This window comes from Bubalus bubalis, chromosome 21 (genome assembly GCF_019923935.1).
Source record: "Bubalus bubalis isolate 160015118507 breed Murrah chromosome 21, NDDB_SH_1, whole genome shotgun sequence".
Classification (NCBI taxonomy): Eukaryota; Metazoa; Chordata; class Mammalia; order Artiodactyla; family Bovidae; genus Bubalus; species Bubalus bubalis.
The window spans coordinates 12,489,705-12,507,270 of NC_059177.1; the positions used below are offsets into that span (position 1 = coordinate 12,489,705).

At 55.9% G+C, this 17,566-nt stretch overlaps 2 protein-coding genes across 16 annotated transcripts in view; one reads left to right on the forward strand and one right to left on the reverse strand.

Annotated features, from left to right (window-relative positions):
• Window positions 1-17,566, forward strand: part of CCR8 (C-C motif chemokine receptor 8) — a 137,641-nt gene that overhangs the window by 7,705 nt on the left and 112,370 nt on the right. The gene's annotated exons all lie outside the window — the stretch shown is intronic.
• On the reverse strand, window positions 1,344-10,560 carry XIRP1 (xin actin binding repeat containing 1). 4 transcript variants are annotated; one of them, XM_025272869.2, is made up of 3 exons: window positions 10,403-10,560; window positions 4,111-7,456; window positions 3,582-3,725 (listed from the first exon to the last, which is right to left on the reverse strand). In XM_025272869.2, the coding sequence occupies exons 2-3, from the start codon at window positions 7,450-7,452 to the stop codon at window positions 3,717-3,719; spliced, it is 3,351 nt and encodes a 1,116-aa protein (XP_025128654.2). In that variant the 5' UTR covers window positions 7,453-7,456; window positions 10,403-10,560; the 3' UTR covers window positions 3,582-3,716. The 4 variants fall into 4 exon arrangements, with proteins under 4 accessions (XP_006067415.2, XP_006067416.2, XP_025128655.1 ...); XM_006067353.3 differs by having other exon boundaries at window positions 1,344-7,456; XM_006067354.3 differs by having other exon boundaries at window positions 1,344-7,453; window positions 10,403-10,558.

A 17,566-nucleotide genomic window follows, 5' to 3' on the forward strand; every position in this document is an offset into this window, starting at 1 on the left:
TTTCCAGTAGTCATGTACAGATGTGAGAGTTGGACCATAAAGAAGGCTGAGTGCTGAAAAATTGATGCTTTTGAACTGTGATGTTGGAGAAGACCCTTGAGAGTCCCTTGGACTGCAAGGAGATCAAACCAGTCAATTCTAGAGGAAATCTACCCTGAATATTCATTGGAAAGACTGATGCTGAAGTTGAAACTCCAATATTTTGGCCACCTGATGCGAAGAGCTGACTCATTGGAAAAGACCCTGATTCTGGGAAAGACTGAAGGCAGGAGGAGAAGGGGACGGCAGAGGATGAGATGGTTGGAAAGCATCACTGACTCAGCGGCCATGAATTTGAGCAAACTCTGGGAGATAGTGAAGGGCAGGAAAACCTGGCATGCTGCAATCCATGGAGTCACGAAGAGTTGGACACAACTGAGCAACTGAACAACAACGTACCAAAAGGTATTTAGGAAATGCAGAAATTATACTCACTCCCACCTCTGGGTTTTTGCGTGTGCTCAGCCACCTAACTGGCACTCCCCACCCCTGCCCATTGCCCGGTAATTGGCTTTTTGTTACTAAGATCTCAGTTGAAAACTCTTTCTCCCCCCTTGGGGAGATCTGCCTTGGCCACATTCTCTAAGGCAATCACCTGTTGCTGTCACATGGCATGTTTTATAATTCCTACCCCACAGTGGGAGAGTGGCCTAGTCAGGTGCATCACCCTTATTCCTCATCTGATATTCCCTATTTATTCATAGTCTCCCTGCCTTCTCATTCTAGAGAGTCAGTTCCTTGAATGTGATGCAGTCTGATGATCCCATTAGGCCTTACCTCTGGGTCCATGCTGCCCAGAACAGGTCTGGCATGCAGCAGTTGCTCAGTGCTTTTTGAAAGTATGGAAAGGGTCCTTTACCAGATCATCCTGGCTTTCCAGGCTGGTCTGTGCCCGCCCCTTCCCAGGAACCTCTGCACACTGTGCCTGGTCTGACCCGGAGGAAGTGGCCCAGCAGTCTTGGCCATTGGAGTTCTCCTGGCTTGTGGCCCTCCCTCCTTCCTGGGCCTGACTGGGCCATTCTTCCATTCTCGGTAGATTCCACTCCAGGGAGATGTCCAAGAACCTCTAGGTGGGGAAGCCAGAGGTGTGGGGCCAGCAGTGTATGTATGTGTGGGGGCGTGGGGAGTAAGGAGAGTGGGGGATGGGCGGGCCTCGCTGGTTCCCAGCCAAGATGGTAGAAGAAGGGGGTGGCTTCTCAGAGCCTTCCAACACTGCTGCTTGCAGGAAAACAGGGCAGCTAGAGATGTGGCTGCTTTTCCCCTGGAGTGAGAACCCAGACTCTGTGTACAGACAGACACGGAGAGAAGGGAATAAAACTTTGGTTTATTAGACTGTATCCTTCCTCTTTGGGGTACAAAGTGAGAGGCTGTGGGGGTGGAGAGAATCTTTGGCTTCTAGGGACATTGGTGATCGTAGACTTCGTGTGAAATTTGTGCTGCCAGGATGACCCGCTGAATGAGGGAGATGCTGATGACGGGGCCCTTCTGGGGCCCTAGTCAACATGTCACAGAGACCAATCCGGCTGGCCCTGTCTTCTCTAGGAATTAAAGAGCAGAAGGCTGAGAACATTTGACTCGTATTAAAGAAATAAAGACTGAAAAAGTGGAAGGTCGCTCAGGGGGCTCAATCGCAGGCAGTGGCATGCAGACTCACTTGTGTTGGCGTGCGGGCCAGACCTGTGTGAGAAGCGTGTGTTTCTGTGCACATTATATGCTCCACAAGCAGCCACAAGCCCCCATTCTGTTGCTGGGCTTGGGCTACTCCATAGGGCTTCTTCCCTATCATCCCCCGCTGCCTTTTGCAGGAACCTGGCCCATGGATGCTACTGATGAAAGGGAAACTGCCCCTGGATCTCAGAACATGCCCTTTCTTTTTGGTTCTTTCCCCGTGCGTGCAGGAGGTGAGCACCCACCTCCGTCTCGGGCCCCTGGAGGTGGGTGGAAGACTGTGGTGGCAGACGGAGGGGCTCACTGCGCAGCTGGTGTGGGGTGGCCACAGGGCACACGCAGCATCTCAGCTTCTGCCAGGCCCGTGCTGAGCCCAGTCTGGCTGTGCAGAAACTGCCTCATCAAGGGGGAAGTGTGGTGCCCGAGGTGGGGGCCTGGGCCCCTGGGTGGCTCGGCGGGCTCAGTGACCGTGGTGGGGGACACGAGCGCTGTGGTCCTGCACTGGTCCACCCTCTCAGTCCCTGGTCCTGTGGCTCCGTAGTGCCGGGAGCCACCCGGCGCTGTCTGCAGCTCCAGAGCACCCTTCTGCCTGGTGGGCAGGGCGCTGGCTGCAGCAGGGCCAGGTGGTGGCGGTCCAGAGAGCTGGGGGGCCTCTTTCTCTCCAGCCTTGTGCCAGATAGCTTTCTGGTGGGGCTGAGTCTGGCATTCATCCTGGGTGAAATGTGCCCCCTTCACAGAGATCTCAGGGTTGCCCCTGGGGCTGGCCTCCTCCGGAAGCTTCCTTGTGGCCGACTCCATGGAGATAAAGGTTGGGGAAGAGGGTGACTCTCTGCTGAGAGGTAACGCTTGGGGAAGGTGCGAGTCTTCTCTCAAGGTCTCCAGCTTCCTGGTGGAAGGGGTGGCCAGGGCTGCTTGGCTTCCAGCTTCTGAGTGATTTCTGACCTTGGCTTGACTCTGGACCTCAGTATGGCTTGTAACCTCAGTTTGGCTCTTGACTAGAGTTTGACTTTTGACCTCCTGGCCTGAGCAGTTGGGCCCGACTCTCCCGCTGTCTGTGACACTGATCTCGTGGGCACTGTGTTCCTTTGGGGGTCCCTGGGAATGGCCCCTGGTGTTAGTCCCAGGCTGGAGGCTAGACATGGAGCTGAGCGCCTTGTGCACGGCCTCCTCGATGTTCAGCAGCCTGGCCAGGGTCTGTTCCTTCAGCCGGGCCACTTCTGTGCTAACCCTCGTCAGCTCCCCAAAGGCCTGCTCTACCGAGGCCTCAGGCTTGCCACAGATAGCGGGAGCCAGAGGGGCTCCTGGCAGCTGGGGCACAGCCTCAAAGAGCCTCCGCAGCGCCCGCACATCCACAGTGCTTTCGGCCTCCTTCTCCAGAGCTTGCACCTGGCTCAGGAAGCCCTGGAGCTCTTGCTGGCCTCCCTGCAGAATCTCAGGGCTCTTGGGGGTCCCTTGCTGGGAACTGTCCGAGCACTTCTCTCCTGTGAGGCTAGGGCCCTGCTGCAGTGAGATGGGGTGGCTGCTGAGAGCTGAGAGCCTGAGGGGGTCAGGGCTGTGGTTGTTGCTGCCCATCGCCTGGCTCTTGGTGGGGCTGGGGGCCATGGTGCTGGGGCCATGCTGGGGGCTGGGCTGGCTCTGTCCAGTAGGGCCCTGGTCTGCAGCGATGGAGACTTTGTTTGGCCGAGGGTCGCGGCCGGCTGTAGCAGTCTCACCTTGTTTGTATTTTCCTTGCCCACCCTCCTCAGCGGCGCTGTGAGCCAGGGCTGAGGGCTTGGACAGCCAGCGAGGAAGGGGGAGCTGGCTTAGGTGTGCAGGTTTGGGGGGCAGCTGGGGCTTCTTTCTCAGGTGTGTGGGAGGCTCTGGTTTCAGGGTCTTTGTCTGTGACTCCCCAGGGCTTTTCTGGCCAGCAGGGCTGTTGTGGGAGTGAAGAAGGGGGTCTTGCGTGGGCTTGGAAGTCTGCCGGATGGAATTCTCATCATGCCTGGGTTGGGCTGGGAAGTCCGGTTCCATCACAGAAGCTGGGAGAGGAGGAGGAGGAGGAACAGAGGCGTTACGAGAGTGCAGACTGGCACCTGCTGCCCGAGGCTTAGAGGCCCGAGTGTGGTGGGCTAAAGAGGCAGCCTTCAGGGTGGTCTTTGCAGCTTGGAGGCCCCCTGGGCCGAGTCCTGCCATCACCTTCTCTGGAGGCCCCCAGGCCTTCTGTGTGTGGCCCCCCAGCTCCTCTTGCCCGGGCCCGAGACTCTGACCCGGGCCTTCCAGGAGTGGAAAGGGTCCTTGCTCAGATGGCCGGACAGCCCCGGGTAGGTCGAAGGTCCTGACGGGATGAGCAGTGTAGATGCCATCCTGAATAGTCACCCACCCCCCAGATAGCCCTCCAGGCAGTGCTTTCTGTTCCCCACTGACCTTGCTGGGGGCTGCTGGGATCCTGGGGTTGCCTCCCGCCAGAGGCTTGCTGCTGCTCTGGGCAGTCCCTGCGGCCGGTGCTTGCGGAAGCCCATCCTGGGTGGGCAGAGAGGCGGCCCCAGGGGCGGGGCCCGGCTTGTGCTTGTTCCGAGCTTGCTGCTGCAGGCTTTGGGCTTCGGCTGTTGGCGTCCTTCGACTCTGCATAGTGACCTGGAGGGCTGGAAACCTAGGTCCTGGGGGCATAGTCATGGCTCCCTCTGACTTTCCTAAAGCTGCCGCCCCTTTCTGCCCAGTGCACTTGCTTTCCTGCTTTTCTTCCCCAGCCAGAGAGACTGCCTTTCCAGCGGCCTGTGGGGCGCAGGGGGTGGCCCCCGGCCCTCTCAGATGCCCTATCCCCTTGCCAGGGTCCAGTGGGGGAACGTGGATGATGCTTTCAGCTGGGGGCAGCTTCTGGGCCCCCTCACTGGCCGGCACGGGACTTGAGTCAGCCGGCGGCTCCCACCGCAGACTGTGCAGGCCACTCAGGTCTCCTTTGTTTATGCAGCCGGCCAGCAGCTGCACACTACTCCTTTCGGGGGCCCTGCTGGCTAGCCAGGGTTGCAGGGAGTAGGCGGTCAGCGCCACCAGGCCCTGCTCTGTCTCCTGCATTACCAGCCCCATCCTCCCCGCCGAGGTCCCGAGGCCACAAGCCAGCAACTCCTGGAACTCAGGGTCCATGTCTTCGATGCTCCCGCTGCTGCCTGGCGCTGGCAGCTTCAGCGGCTTGAGGTGAAGCTGGCCCGCGGGGTCCTCCTGCACCAGCAGCCCCTGCTGGTCCACGTCTGCCCGGCGCAGCACTTGGCGGACGATCCTGGGGAGTTCCCCAGACACCAGCTCCTCCTTCCGAACGTGGGGGCTGCCCTGCCCTGGGCATGGGAGCACGTACCTGGCGAGGCAGAGCTCCCCTGGCCCTCGGGCCTCCATGAGGATGCCTCCATGGTGCAGGACACCAGGCGTGGCGTGCAGCGTCCGCAGGGTCCCCTCGGCCACAGTCTCTTGCCTCTCCGGCACCCCCTTGCCTGAGGGACCCACAGGCTGCTCTTCCTGGAGGTTGCCCCCTCGGATGCTCTCAGCTACCGGGGAGCCCATGGGGCAGTTCTCAAAGAGCCAGGTGAACTTGTGCACTGAGCCCACTGGGATGGGCTCAGGGATTTCTCTGGGTCCCTGGTCTTCCTTCTTGCCGGCCTCCAGAGCCTGGAAAACCTCCTTCTGACGAGACACCTGCCCTGAGGGGATGTCCACTCTGCTGCAGTACCGCACAGGCCCCCTTCTGCAGGGGTGGCCCGCGGCCTGCAGAGGCTCAGTTTCAAAGACGTGTCTCTCTGTCTGTCTTTCCCCAGCCTGGACCTGGCTCACCTCAAGGTGCTGCTCCTTGGAGCCTTCTGGCCAGTCCGGGGATTGGGGCGCGAACATCCAGGTGCACGACCGTGCCTTGCTTGTGGGGTCTGTGACCTCTGACCCCTGCCTCTCGGCCAGCTCACTCATCGGGCACGTCTCAAACAACCAGCGGATGGTCTGCACGTCACCCTTGTGGGGTGTTTCGGGCTGAGGGCCTCCCTGAGGCTTTCCTTCTTCTTCCTCTCGTTCCTGCTGCTCCCGTTGGTGGATTACCTCCAGGGGCTGTGTCTCAAAGAGCCACCGGGCAGTGCCCACATCTCCAGCCACCACTTCCTGCCGGGTGATGCCCCGCACCACATCGACGGTACTGGGGCTTCGGCCTAGTCGGTCTAGGGGCTGTGTCTCAAACATCCACTTGTAACCTTGCACGTCACCTCCGACTACCTGTTCTCTGCTGACGGAGGTCAGGGCATGGAGGTGACCTTTGCCATCCTGCATGGCGTACACTGGGGACCCTGTGTCCTGGGACTGCCCGGCGGAATCAGTTCCTTCTGCTCTGCATATGCTCCCAGGGGCCAAAGCTTCCCCCTGCCCGATACTGTCCAGGGGAAGGGTCTCAAAAAGGTTCTTGAAGGTCTTCACATCTCCCTTCACCCCATCCCTCTCGGGGGCACCCTGAGAGAGGGTTGGTGCTGAGGGGTCAGCATTGGATAGACGCTCATTTGTGAACCTCTCGCCCTCCTGGGGACCCACCCGCTGCAGGTGACCCACTTGGACATTGTCTCTGAGGGTGTCCAGGGGCTTTGTCTCAAATAGCCACAGGGTGGAGCGGACGTCACCGGGGACCACTGCCTCTTTGGGTGGGGCCTCTGCTCCAGCCTCCTCTTCCCCCTTGAGAGTGTCTAATGCTCGGGTCTCAAACAGACGCCGCTGCTGCTGAACATCCGGACCGGGAGGGATAAGGTCCGGGGATGGCTGGAAGTCCTGCTCATCCACTAAGATCTCCCGGATCGCATCCAGGGGCTGTGTCTCAAAGATCCAGCGAGTCGCACTGACATCGGGCCGGGCTGCCTCCTCCAGGGAGATCCCCCGGATCACCCGCACCTGGCTGGGGTCCCGGTTGATGGCATCCAGAGGCTTGGTCTCGAAGAGCCAACGGCCAGACCTCACTGCGTTGCTTTGGATCTCCTCCCGGTAGGCGGCCTTGACCTCGTGGATGGCGCCCTCTGAGTCCCGGATGGCACACAGCGGCTCTGTTTGGAATAGCTTCACCGTCTTCTTCACATCGCCTTTCAGCTCCTGGATCTCTGAGCGCAGCTCCAAGGGGCTCTGCTCCTGGGTGGAGCGGCGGGAGCCAAGGCGGTCCAGTGGCCGTGTCTCAAAGAGCATCCTGGTACCCTGGACGTCTCCGCTGGCTGCAGGCTCCCTCACTGTAGCCTCTGATGCTTCAGCACGAACTGTCAGTGCATCCAGCGGCTTCGTCTCAAACAGCTGGCGGGCTGCACGCACGTCCCCTCCAGATGGCCGAGGTCCAGCCGGCTCCTGGTTTATGCTATTAGCAAAGGAGCCTTCCTCAAACTTGCGGGAGGTGGCCTGGACGTTGCCACCGGGCACAGACTCCTTGGCAGGTGGCTTCTCATGGTCCCCAATGGCATCGAGCCGCCAGTTCTCAAAGATCCAGCGCATGCACTGGACATCACCCTCGGTGGGCTCCTCGGAACCCAGAACCTCAGCCAAGTCTTCAGCCACGGCCTCAGCCAGATTCTTGCGGAGCTCGGGGTGGATGTGCTTGTAGAGGCGGCGGAGCTCGCTGGCTTGCCGCTGCTGGTAGAACTTGGAGAAGGACTCCTTGGGTGGCGGCGGTGGTAGATCCTCCAGGGCAGGTGGTGGTGGGAGGGGCAGGTCCTCTGTAGCTGCCATTGGGATGGTTGGGGTGGGGGCCACCTGCGTCTGGGCATTGGCCATCCTTCTGAAGAGAGGGCAGAGATGAGGATGGGGTTGGGGGATTTCAGTGGGGTGGGGGTTGGTTGCAGAGTAGCCCTAGGTGGCATGTGCTTAGAGACCACCCCTCTCCCTTTCCAGACCTCCCCGGGGTCTCACCCTGCTACCTGAGTGGTTGGTCTGTGACTAGTCTTGAATTTAAGGCATATGGAGCCATCCATCATGTGGGTCCCTGCTCCAGAATCACCTGGGTTGTCACAGAGCCAGCAGGGCACTACAGGCTTTGAAACTCCATCTTCCAGTTAAGGGGTGCCCAACCCGGCCGTGGGAAAACTGTTCCTGTCCTGTCCCCTCCTTGCCTGCTTTTGCCAAAATCAGTTTTTCCCTAGGAGACTCCCAGGTGAGTGGCCTGGGGGAATTCTGATTTAAGGGATCCCAGCCAGGGAGAAGCAGATCCCTAAACTGGTGACTGGGCTTCCCTGTTGGCTCAGACGGTAAAGCATCTGCTTGCAATGAGAGAGACCTAGGTTTGATCCCTGGATTGGGAAGATCCCCTGGAGGAGGGCTTGGCAACCCATTCCAGTATTCTTGCCTGGAGAATTCCATGGACAGCGGAGCCTGGCGTGCTACAGTCCATGGGATCGCAAAGGTTTGGACATGGACACAACTAAGTGACTAGCACACAAACCGGTGACTATTTCTCGTGGAGAGAAATAGTTGTCAGTCATGTTTCCCTTCTCACCACCAGAGGGCGCACTTGTCCCTTTCACTGGGGGCTGTCCAGCCTTTAGCTTTTGGCTCTCCTTTCTCAGGCCAGGGAGGCAAAGCAGGGGCTGGCAGTTCTAGCGGCAGCAGAAGCAGTAGGGCTGAGAGAGTGTTCACCAGTTGTCTCGCAGTTAGGCAGAACCCAATTCTGAATCCTAGCTAGGGGCTTTCTGAGCTAGGGGGACCTCTAGGATCTTCTGGCCTAACTACTTTTGATTAAAGATGAGGAAACTGAGGTCCAGAGTCAGATCTCGGCGAATGAGGCGCAAGCAGTGCTGGATCGGGGTTTCTAAACGCTTTAGGTAGGAAGTGTGAAGCTTCCTCAGTGGCTGTGGTGGCCCTCTGTTTCCCAGCAGACACCCCAGGAGGGGAGGCGGCCAGACTGAGGGCCTTCCTGCAGCGATAGCCTCACCCCTTGCTCATGGACCCCTGTGCCCAACTGTGTGCAGCACGAACCTCCTGTGCACGCCTTCTTTCTCCCTCTTCGTGCCCATCAGCTTCCGCCAAGGCACTGCCCCCCATGGCCCTGGCCCACCACTCAAGCCCTTCTCTGGCCTCTGGCCTCGCTGTCTTATCTGTCTCGTGACAGGTGTGCTAACAGTCCCCAGGAGCCAGTAGGGAAAGAATGAGAAGCATGTCCCCCCCTCACTGCCCCTGACCCACAGCTCTGCTCCACGCTCCGTGCTAAATATAGCCGAGGACCTGGCCTCCACACAGCGGCTCTGGGCCGGGGAGAGGTCAGGCTCAGCCAGTGGGACCCTGGGAGCCTGACCCGCCTCGGCTCCTTCTCTGCCCTGGGATCCCTGATCCTGCCTCCTGAGCTGGCGTTTGGCCCCTGGCTGCAGGATGACCAGTGTTAGAACCATCTTCTGGCCACAGGGACCTGGGGGTGGGGGAAGGGCTTCCGTCTCTCAACTACCTCAGAAGGGGGGAGACTAAGCTCTGCTTGTCCCACCCACACCCCAGCCTGTCCTCTGAAGACATCCAAGGAGTATGACCTCTAAAGTCAGCAGTCCAAGTCTCATCACACGCTTCCTTTAGCCTGAGTTCTCATGAGGACCCCCCGCCAAAGGCAAAGGGGACCTTGATGGTCCCCACATCCTCCCTGTCCTGTCATCAGTGTGGCCTGAGCAGATGGCAGGTATGGGCCACCAGGTCCACCCCACCTCCACTGCCTCCTCCAGGAATCTCCAGAATCCCTGCTGTGGTCACATGTGATCAGAATCAGAGTCCAGAGGGGGCAGAGCTGAGGACCCACCGAGGTCACTGAGCCCAATCCCCTCGTTGTTCGGAAGGGGAAACCGGCCCCAAGAGGGGAAGGAGCTGACCCCGGCGGCTCCACCAGGTGGTAGCAAGGCCTTCCCACCTCGTTTCTCAAGGATGGGGACCGGGTTGGGTGAAGGCCGAATTCAGAACTGGTGCCAGACTTTGGGTAAGGCCTGGACCCTAGGGGTGCCCCTGAGCTTGGCCTCCCAGGACTGGGCCAGCCTCTCTGGGTGACCCCTGCTTTTGCCTCCAAGTCTGCTCTTTCTTGGCCCAGACCCCTTCACACATCTCTATACTTGGGCAGTATACTCTAGCACTCAGACCTGGTCACCCCACCTTTACCCCCCAGATCTTCCTTAAGGGCTTTCGTAGTGGGCAAGTTGATGACCCACATCACACCCAGGCCCTAGGCTATGTGGGGTGCCGGGCTCAGGGCAGCCCTGGGGAGACAATCCTGAGCCAGCTCTGCCAAGACTTCTACCCACAGCAGCTGAGCACGGGGCTTGTCCTGGCAGCATAGTCAGGCCCCCGTGTCCTCCCCCACCTCTTCTGTCCAGACACTGGGCCTAGCTGGGGCTCCTTGGAAAGAAAGCTTGAAGCCTGAGGAGCTCCGTACCTGATTTTAAAAAATCACAACTCCAGACCACCTCCTCCAGGCTCTTTCTGGATTACGCCAGACTGGCTGGGACCTGCCACTCTGTAGGCCTCAGGCCTGTGGCAGCCACTCTGAGCGCTACCATGGGGCTCATGGTAACTCCCTGGCAAATTCCTTGTGGAATCTTTATATCAGAGCCCTCCACTCACCTGCTCCAGGTGTGTGGCCCCACCTTCCTCCCCTCACTCAGAGCTTCCACTAATACACGCTGCCCTGAGGGGCCAGAGGGGGTCCCGGCCTGGAGAACCAGCCCCGTTGGTGTGGAGAGAAAAGCAGCGGGTTACTCACCTGCGGGTTCTACCTAGCTGTTGGGGTTTGGGGTTTCGGCAGGTGAAGCCTGCGGCTCTGTCGGTTCCTCTTGTTTGGGCTGCTCTCGCTCTGCTGGCTCCGTCGGATGCCTTCTCGCTGCCCTGACTCGGGGTCTGTGTCCCCTTGCCAGCCTCAGCAGCTGTCTTTATCTGGCTGGTTAGGGGGTGGGCCGAGGTGGGGGCGGTGGAGGAGGCTAAGGTCAGAGTATGAAGTGGTTCAGTTATTTTTAGGGCTCTGGAAGTTACTCTCCATCTCGGGCATCAGTTACATGTCCTTTCTGCTAGGGAGGGGAAGAGGAGTGAGCCGGGGAGAGCTTCATTCATCCAAGTCTCCTCTGAGGATTGGGGTCAGTGACTCAGCTGTGGTGTGGGGTGCGGACATCCCAGACTATTCTGAGGAAATGAATAAGGAGGAGCATCTGACACCTGGTCAACTTGGCCCCCCCATCCTGTGAGCCCCCACGTCCCTACCCCAGCCTCTGACTATATCTGACGTGTGGTGTGTGCCCATCCTGCCAGGAGACTGGAGGCCACCTGAGGGCAGGCCTAGGCCCTTGCTCCTCAGTTCCCAGCCCGGATACCCCTGAGAGTAAGGCCCTTCTTCTCCCCACTCCTGCGCTAGACCTTTCCCCTGCCTCTTCCATCCCGCCCCGCGTCCCACCGCACAGGTATATACAGCCCTGAGTGCACACAGCTGGGTTTGGGGGAAGACATATTCCAGGCCCCGGTTCTTCACGGGGTCCGGGTTTGTCAGAGGATTCCCCAGTATGGTCTGCGGTGTTCACAGCAGATTATCTGGGTCTTGTTTACTGTCAGGCTCTCACCTCTGACTCAGGGCCCAGGCTTTCTGGGAATGGAGGGGAGGGGAGGGGCAGCACGTGGGGAGCTGACTCTGGGGTTATTTCTGACCCGGAGTCATCAGCTTCCAGTCACAGAAGGAGTATGTGTGTATGTTAGTGTGTGGAGGTCACGGCTGCCCCTCCTTGGCTGCCCAGAGCCCAAGGGCCTTAGTAGGCTCCAGAGATCCTGGCATTTAGGCCGGGAAGTGCAGTGTGGCGAGGGGCATCAGGAGACCACGCAGAGCACAAACGACTGAGGCATTTTGCCCAGGTTCCATGTCGAAGTTGTGTTCCGCTACCTGGCAGAACAGGGTCTTTCTTCCGACATCCTGGGTGCCCTCTGGTGCCAAGAAGTGATGCCAGGCACTGCTCACTCTTTCCATTGAGTCAGCGTCAGGCAGGCAGCATTGGCCTGGGGTGAGAAGAGGGGCATCGGGGAGCCCTTCTCCCTGGCCTCCTCTCTGATTCCAGCCTTTTTGCCCTTTCCTGCCTTAGCACGTATTTCCTGGATCCTGTCTCCATGGGAAGGCAGGAGGATACCCATCCTCTCGGGCCAAGGGAAGAGGAGACTTAGTGCCTGCCCTCTGGAGTGGTTTTGAGACTTGAATGAATTCATATATTAAGAGGGTTTTGTGAGAGTGCTTAGCACATGGCCTGTGTTATACAAGGGCCTGATATACAGGTTATTACATACGAAAGAAAAGGAGGGTGCCTGGGTGGAATCCACTTGTGTACTCACTGCAACTATGATAAACTCACGGTAGAAATTTCTCAGGCCTGGTTTGTTTTTATCTAATACAATTGTACTGTCCAATACAACTTCCACTAACCACATGAGACTATTTAAATAGGTTAAAATGAAACAAAATGAAACATTGTGTTCCTGCATCCCCTTAGCCACATTTTAAGTGCTCCATGGAGCACAGTGCAAAATGTTTCCACCATTGGGGAAAGGTCTCTGATAGCACTATCATAGACACTGAAAATCTCATCGAGGATGGTGTTTCCTTCTTTGCCTTGGCTCTGAGGACACTCTGAGCTAAATGTTTAGACTTTGAGCAGGTAGACGCTGTGGGTTGCATCCTGTGTCAAGGAGGTAAACAACTGTCCCTGCTGCCCGTCTCTGAGGGGTTTCCCAGAGCAAGGGACTTTCAGTTTTAAGACTGGGAAAGTTTGAAGAAAAACAGGCTGAGCTGGTCACCCTCTGTGTAATCTAACAAAATCATGTCATCAAGGTGTCAGTGATAAGGCCATTAAGGCAGTGGTCAGGCATTATCAGAGTATCTTTGGTGGTGGGGATGCTGGGCAGTTATCTTTTTAAAAGCCCCCTCAAATCATTTTGGGAAGGAGGCTGAGAGTAAATGGTTATCCTGAGGTCGAATGGCTGTGCTGGTTAATTGATCTGTCAGAAGGCAGAAGGGCTGGGAGGGAGTGGAGAGGGAAGGCCTCGTTTTTCAGTGATTACAACCTGCCCCACCCCCCACCGCTTCTGGAGCTTAGTGTTTCCTGGTCTTGAGGGCACGTTCCTCTGTCAGTCCATCCCTCTTCAGTGGGGCTCTGCTGAAGTTGGGGATTAGTTAGAAGCCCGTGCCTGTCTCCCAGGAAAACGGGTACTCTGGCAGAGCTCAGAGTGAGCAGCTGGCGGTAGACTCACCTGATGTTTCAGGAGAGGCAGGACGTAGGAAAGGTTCAGAGCCAGTCTGCCTAACTGAGTTTGAATCCTGTCTGTGACACTTACTAGCTGTGTGACGTTGGCAAGTTACTCACCCTGTCTATTCGTCAGTTCCCTCATCTATAACTTGGGCATACTAATAGTGTATACCTCAAAAGGTTGCTGGGAGAAACATACATCTGTACACACACACACACACCACATTTGGTACAGTGCCCAGCATATGTAAACTCAACTGATGAGTAAGCTCAATACGTTCTCCCCTGGATCCCCACCACCGGCAACTTTCCCTGGTCCCAGATCCCAGTGTATGCTCTGGGTCCGAAGGCGAGTGTCCTTCAAAGCCCTGGCTGGCAGTCCTGGCCTCCCTCCAGCTGGGAAGCAGACACGGGTGTCAAGGGACAGCTCTGAGCCAGCCAGGGTGTGTCTGTTCCAGGGCTGTAGGACAGGTCAGCTCAGCCTCTTGACAAAATCCTCTGAACCTGCAGAAGCGACTTTCTGCGCTGCTCGGGGGGCAGCTCAAAGTTGGGCAGATTTGAGGGGAGAGTGTCTGCCTCCTGCCGTGGCAGTCTGGTGGCCGTGCCGCGAGGGTCGTGTGGGCCCTGGTGTCAGACTGCTCTCACCAGCCTGTCTTCCTATTTCTATGACCTCTGAGAGTCTACCTGCTTTCTGTATTCTAGTGTGTTAGTTTGGGATCTTCCAAGAGCAGAGTCCAAGAAGAGCATTTGGGTGCAAGTGGTTTCACTGGGAGGGGAGGAAGAGGGTGAGGGGCTAAAGTGAGGAGGAGAAGGAAAGCAGATTATTTCTGTGGACAACTGGGGCTGGATCCCGCTGGAGACTTCGGGAGCTGGTGTGGAACACACCTCACCCGGGCAGGGTAAGGGAGCTGGGGTATTCATCCACCCTCCTCACTCCACTGGATGAGGATTGGTTCTGGAAGCACTGGCTCCTGCAGATTCCCCGTCTCCCCCTCAGGCAGAGAGATCCAAGTGATTGAGGCTAGGACCCAGTGAGCCTGTACGGGGACTGCCCACTGAGGCTGCTGGTGACCCCAGGGAGGTGTGAGGGATCCAGGGGCGCTGGCAACATCTGCTGCGTTAACTTCTCCCACCTGTGAGATGAGCACCATGTCATAGGGCTGTTTTGAAGATTTAGACCAGTATACTGTCCAGTGGAAGGGCTTCCCAGGTGGCGCTGGTGATAGAATCCTCCTGCCAATGCAGGAGATGCCAGGCACACTGGCTCAATCCCTGGGTTGGGAAGATCCCCTGGAGGAGGAAATGGCAACTCCAGTATTCTTGCCTGGGAAATCCCATGGACAGAGGAGCCTGGAGGGTTACAGCCCATGGGGCCACAGAGTCAGACACAGCTGAACACAAGAACAGTTATATGTATGTATACATCCAGGAGAAAAACAGTGTAAGCCCCACAGAACATTTAAAATGTTCTGGTAGCCACACTGTGAAAAGCAAAAAGTGGCATTAATTTTAAAAATATATTTTATTTCACTCAAGTTTCTAAAATATTATATGTACATATATCAATAAAAGTTGTTAATGAGATACTTTCATATTCTTTATTTTGAATAGAGTATTCAAAATCTAGTGTGTATTTTTTTCTTTTAAATAGACTTTTTTGGGAAACTTTTCTTTAGGTTTGCATTGAAATTGAGCAGAAAGTAGAGTTCTCATATACCCTTTGCCTCTAGATAAATGCACTGCCTCCTCCGCTATCAGGATCTCCCACCAGATGGTACATGTTACAATCGATGAACCTGCGTTGACACATCATTGTCACTCAAAGTTCATAGTTTATGTTAGGGTTCATTCTCGGTGTTGGACACTCTGTGGGCTTGGACAAATGTATAATGACGTGTATCCATCATTACGGAATCATTCAATGTTACTTCACTGCCCTAAAAGTCCTCTATGCTTGCTCTTCCTATTCCTCCCTTCCTCCTCTCTAACTACTGGCAACCATTGATCATTTTACTGTTTGCATAGTTTTGCCTTTTTAAAAACGGCATATAGTTAGATGCATATAGTACATAGCCTTTTTGAATTGTCTTCTTTCACTTAGTAATATGCACTTAAGGTTCTTCCATGACTTTTTAGGGCTTGATAACTCATTTGTTTTCAGAGTTAAATAATAATTCATTGTCTGGATGTACCACAGTTTCATTGATTCACCTACTGAAGGATGTTTGGTTGCTTTGAAGTTTTCGCAGTTATGAATACAGTTGCAATAAACATCTGTGTGTGGGTTTTTGTGTAGATAAAAGTTTTTAGCTCCCCTGGGCAAATACCACGGAGTGTACTTGGTGGATAGAGTGGTAAGAGTGTGTTTAGTGTTTTAAGATGCAGCCCAACTGTCTTCCAAAGCGGCTGCACCAGTTTTGCCTCCCACCAGCAATGAATGAGAGTTTATGTTGCTCTGCATCCTTGCCAGCATTTGGTGTTGTCAGTGTTGTGGATTTTGGCCATTTTAGGAGGCATGCAGCGATATCTCGTTGTTGTTTTAATTTGCATTTTCCTGATGATACATGACGTGGATCACCATTTCATATACTTATTTGCCATCTGTGTATCTTCTTTGATGAAATGGCTGTCAAGGTCTTTGACTCATTTTTGAAATGGGGTTGTTTGTTTTCTTACTGTTGAGTTTTAAGAGTTCTTTGCATATTTTTATGCAAACAGTCTTTATCTGTTATGCCTTTTGCAAATGTTTTCTCCCAGACTGTGGCTTGTCTTCTGACTCTCTTGACATTGCCTGTCACACAGCAGACGTTTTTAATTTTGATTCTGTCACCAACCCACATGAGCCTGGAACAGAAGTTTGATGTCATTTCCAGATGGAGACTAGTTTCAGCCTTAGGGTTCCCAGAGAAGAGAGGCCAGCCCTCCTGTGGCCGACTTCTGACCTCCAGAATTGTAGGCTAACAAATGGGTATTGTTTAAGCCACAGTTTGTTATATTTTGCTACATGGTTACAAAAAGCTGAGAGAATGGAAACTGGAGCAGATGAGGGAGCGAGGGCTGGAGATCATATCTGTTTACTTGTAGCATCGCCCTATCAGCCCAGAGCTTGGCCCAAACATTCTCTACCAAGTGGCCGGCTAGGGGATCCTAGGCATCTGTGCTCAGCCCCCAGGTCGCCGCCAGAGAGCCTCCCAGCATCTCTGAAGCAAGAAATCCTACTGAGGGAAAAATCAGAGCAGGAAGAGTGCCTAGTCTTTCCTTCCTCCCATTTTGCACGTGGGGACTTTAAGCAGAGCCTGACGCTATGGAGCGAAAGGAGACGATCTCACAGCCCTTTGGAAGCCCAGCTCTGCCACTTGCCAGCTCTGTAACCTCGGACAAGTTCTGTCGATGCTCTGTGCCTCAGTTTCCCTCTCTGTACAGTGGGGGTGGGGTGCTTCAGACACAGGCAGATGACAGAAGAGTATTTGAGGCAGAGGAAGAGAGCGGGCAGAGGGTGGAGGCTGGTCTCGGGTGGCAGATGGGGCCGAGTTGTAGGTGCCAGGCAAGTTTGGGCCCTAAGGAACAGGGTTTTCTCCAGAGCAGTTTGTATCTCAGGAGGCTGGTGACAAAGGCCCGTCATAGCAACCCCGGCTCTGAATGGCAAAGTTCTTGGTGGTTGCAGTGGGGAGGGGCTGGTCTGAGGGGCGCTGAGGGTGTAGCATAGACAAAACCTAAAAGATCTGAAAGATGCCTGAGTGCCTGCATGGTTTGAGGGAACAGACGGACAGCTATTCAGTGAACTCAGCCGTGAGGAAAGGAAGCACTCAGGGGTGGACCCCAGATGTCTGGCTTGGGGAAGTGAGTGAGTGGGGATGCCAAGCTGGGCCATGGGAGTGAGGAGGGAAGGATGGGGTGGTGGGCAGAGCACGGAGGCCACAGTTGACTTTGGTGCAGGGTCTCCAGACAGAGCCCATCTTCAGGGCCCGGATGATCTGGTCTAGAGCTGGGAGAGAAGACTGGGCTGGCAACAGACCTGATGGCCCATTTGTGTGCAGGTGAAAATTGAGGCTGCAAGGGAGGCGACCTTCCAGGGCTCTGTGAGGAGAAGCGGGCTCAGGGTAGCCCTGGGGAAGACGGACTGCAGAGCGGCAGCAGAGGAGAAGCAGCAGCCAGGGAGACAGGGGCAAGTCCAGACAGGAGTGAGTCATGGGAGATGTTGAGGGAAGAAAGTACTTAGAGGAGGGAAGAGACTAACCGTGTCCAGTGCTGCAGAGAAAAGGAAGGGAAGGGGCTGCTGGGGTCCACAAGGGGGCCCTTGAGGACTTTGATCAGAGCTGCCACCATGCGGGGGAGGAAGCCGCGCTAGGCTTTGGAGGGCTGAGGGCTGGCTCCGGGTGAACATGTCTAGACCAGGGAGAGAGGATTCTGGTAAATAACTCCCCCAGTCCTCATGGATCTTACTGGTCAGATGGGCATCAATATAGGAGTCAGGGCTGCTGTTAAAACCCAAACCAATCAGCCATCACAAAAGTACCCTGTAAACTGAGGTATGGGTGCATTCTTCCAAAGGTATGTGGGGAAATGGAACGCTGTAAATGGTTGGCAATACCCTCAGTGACCAGAAGGTGGCAGCACCTCACCAAGTGACAGTTCATTTCACACATCCAAGCCCT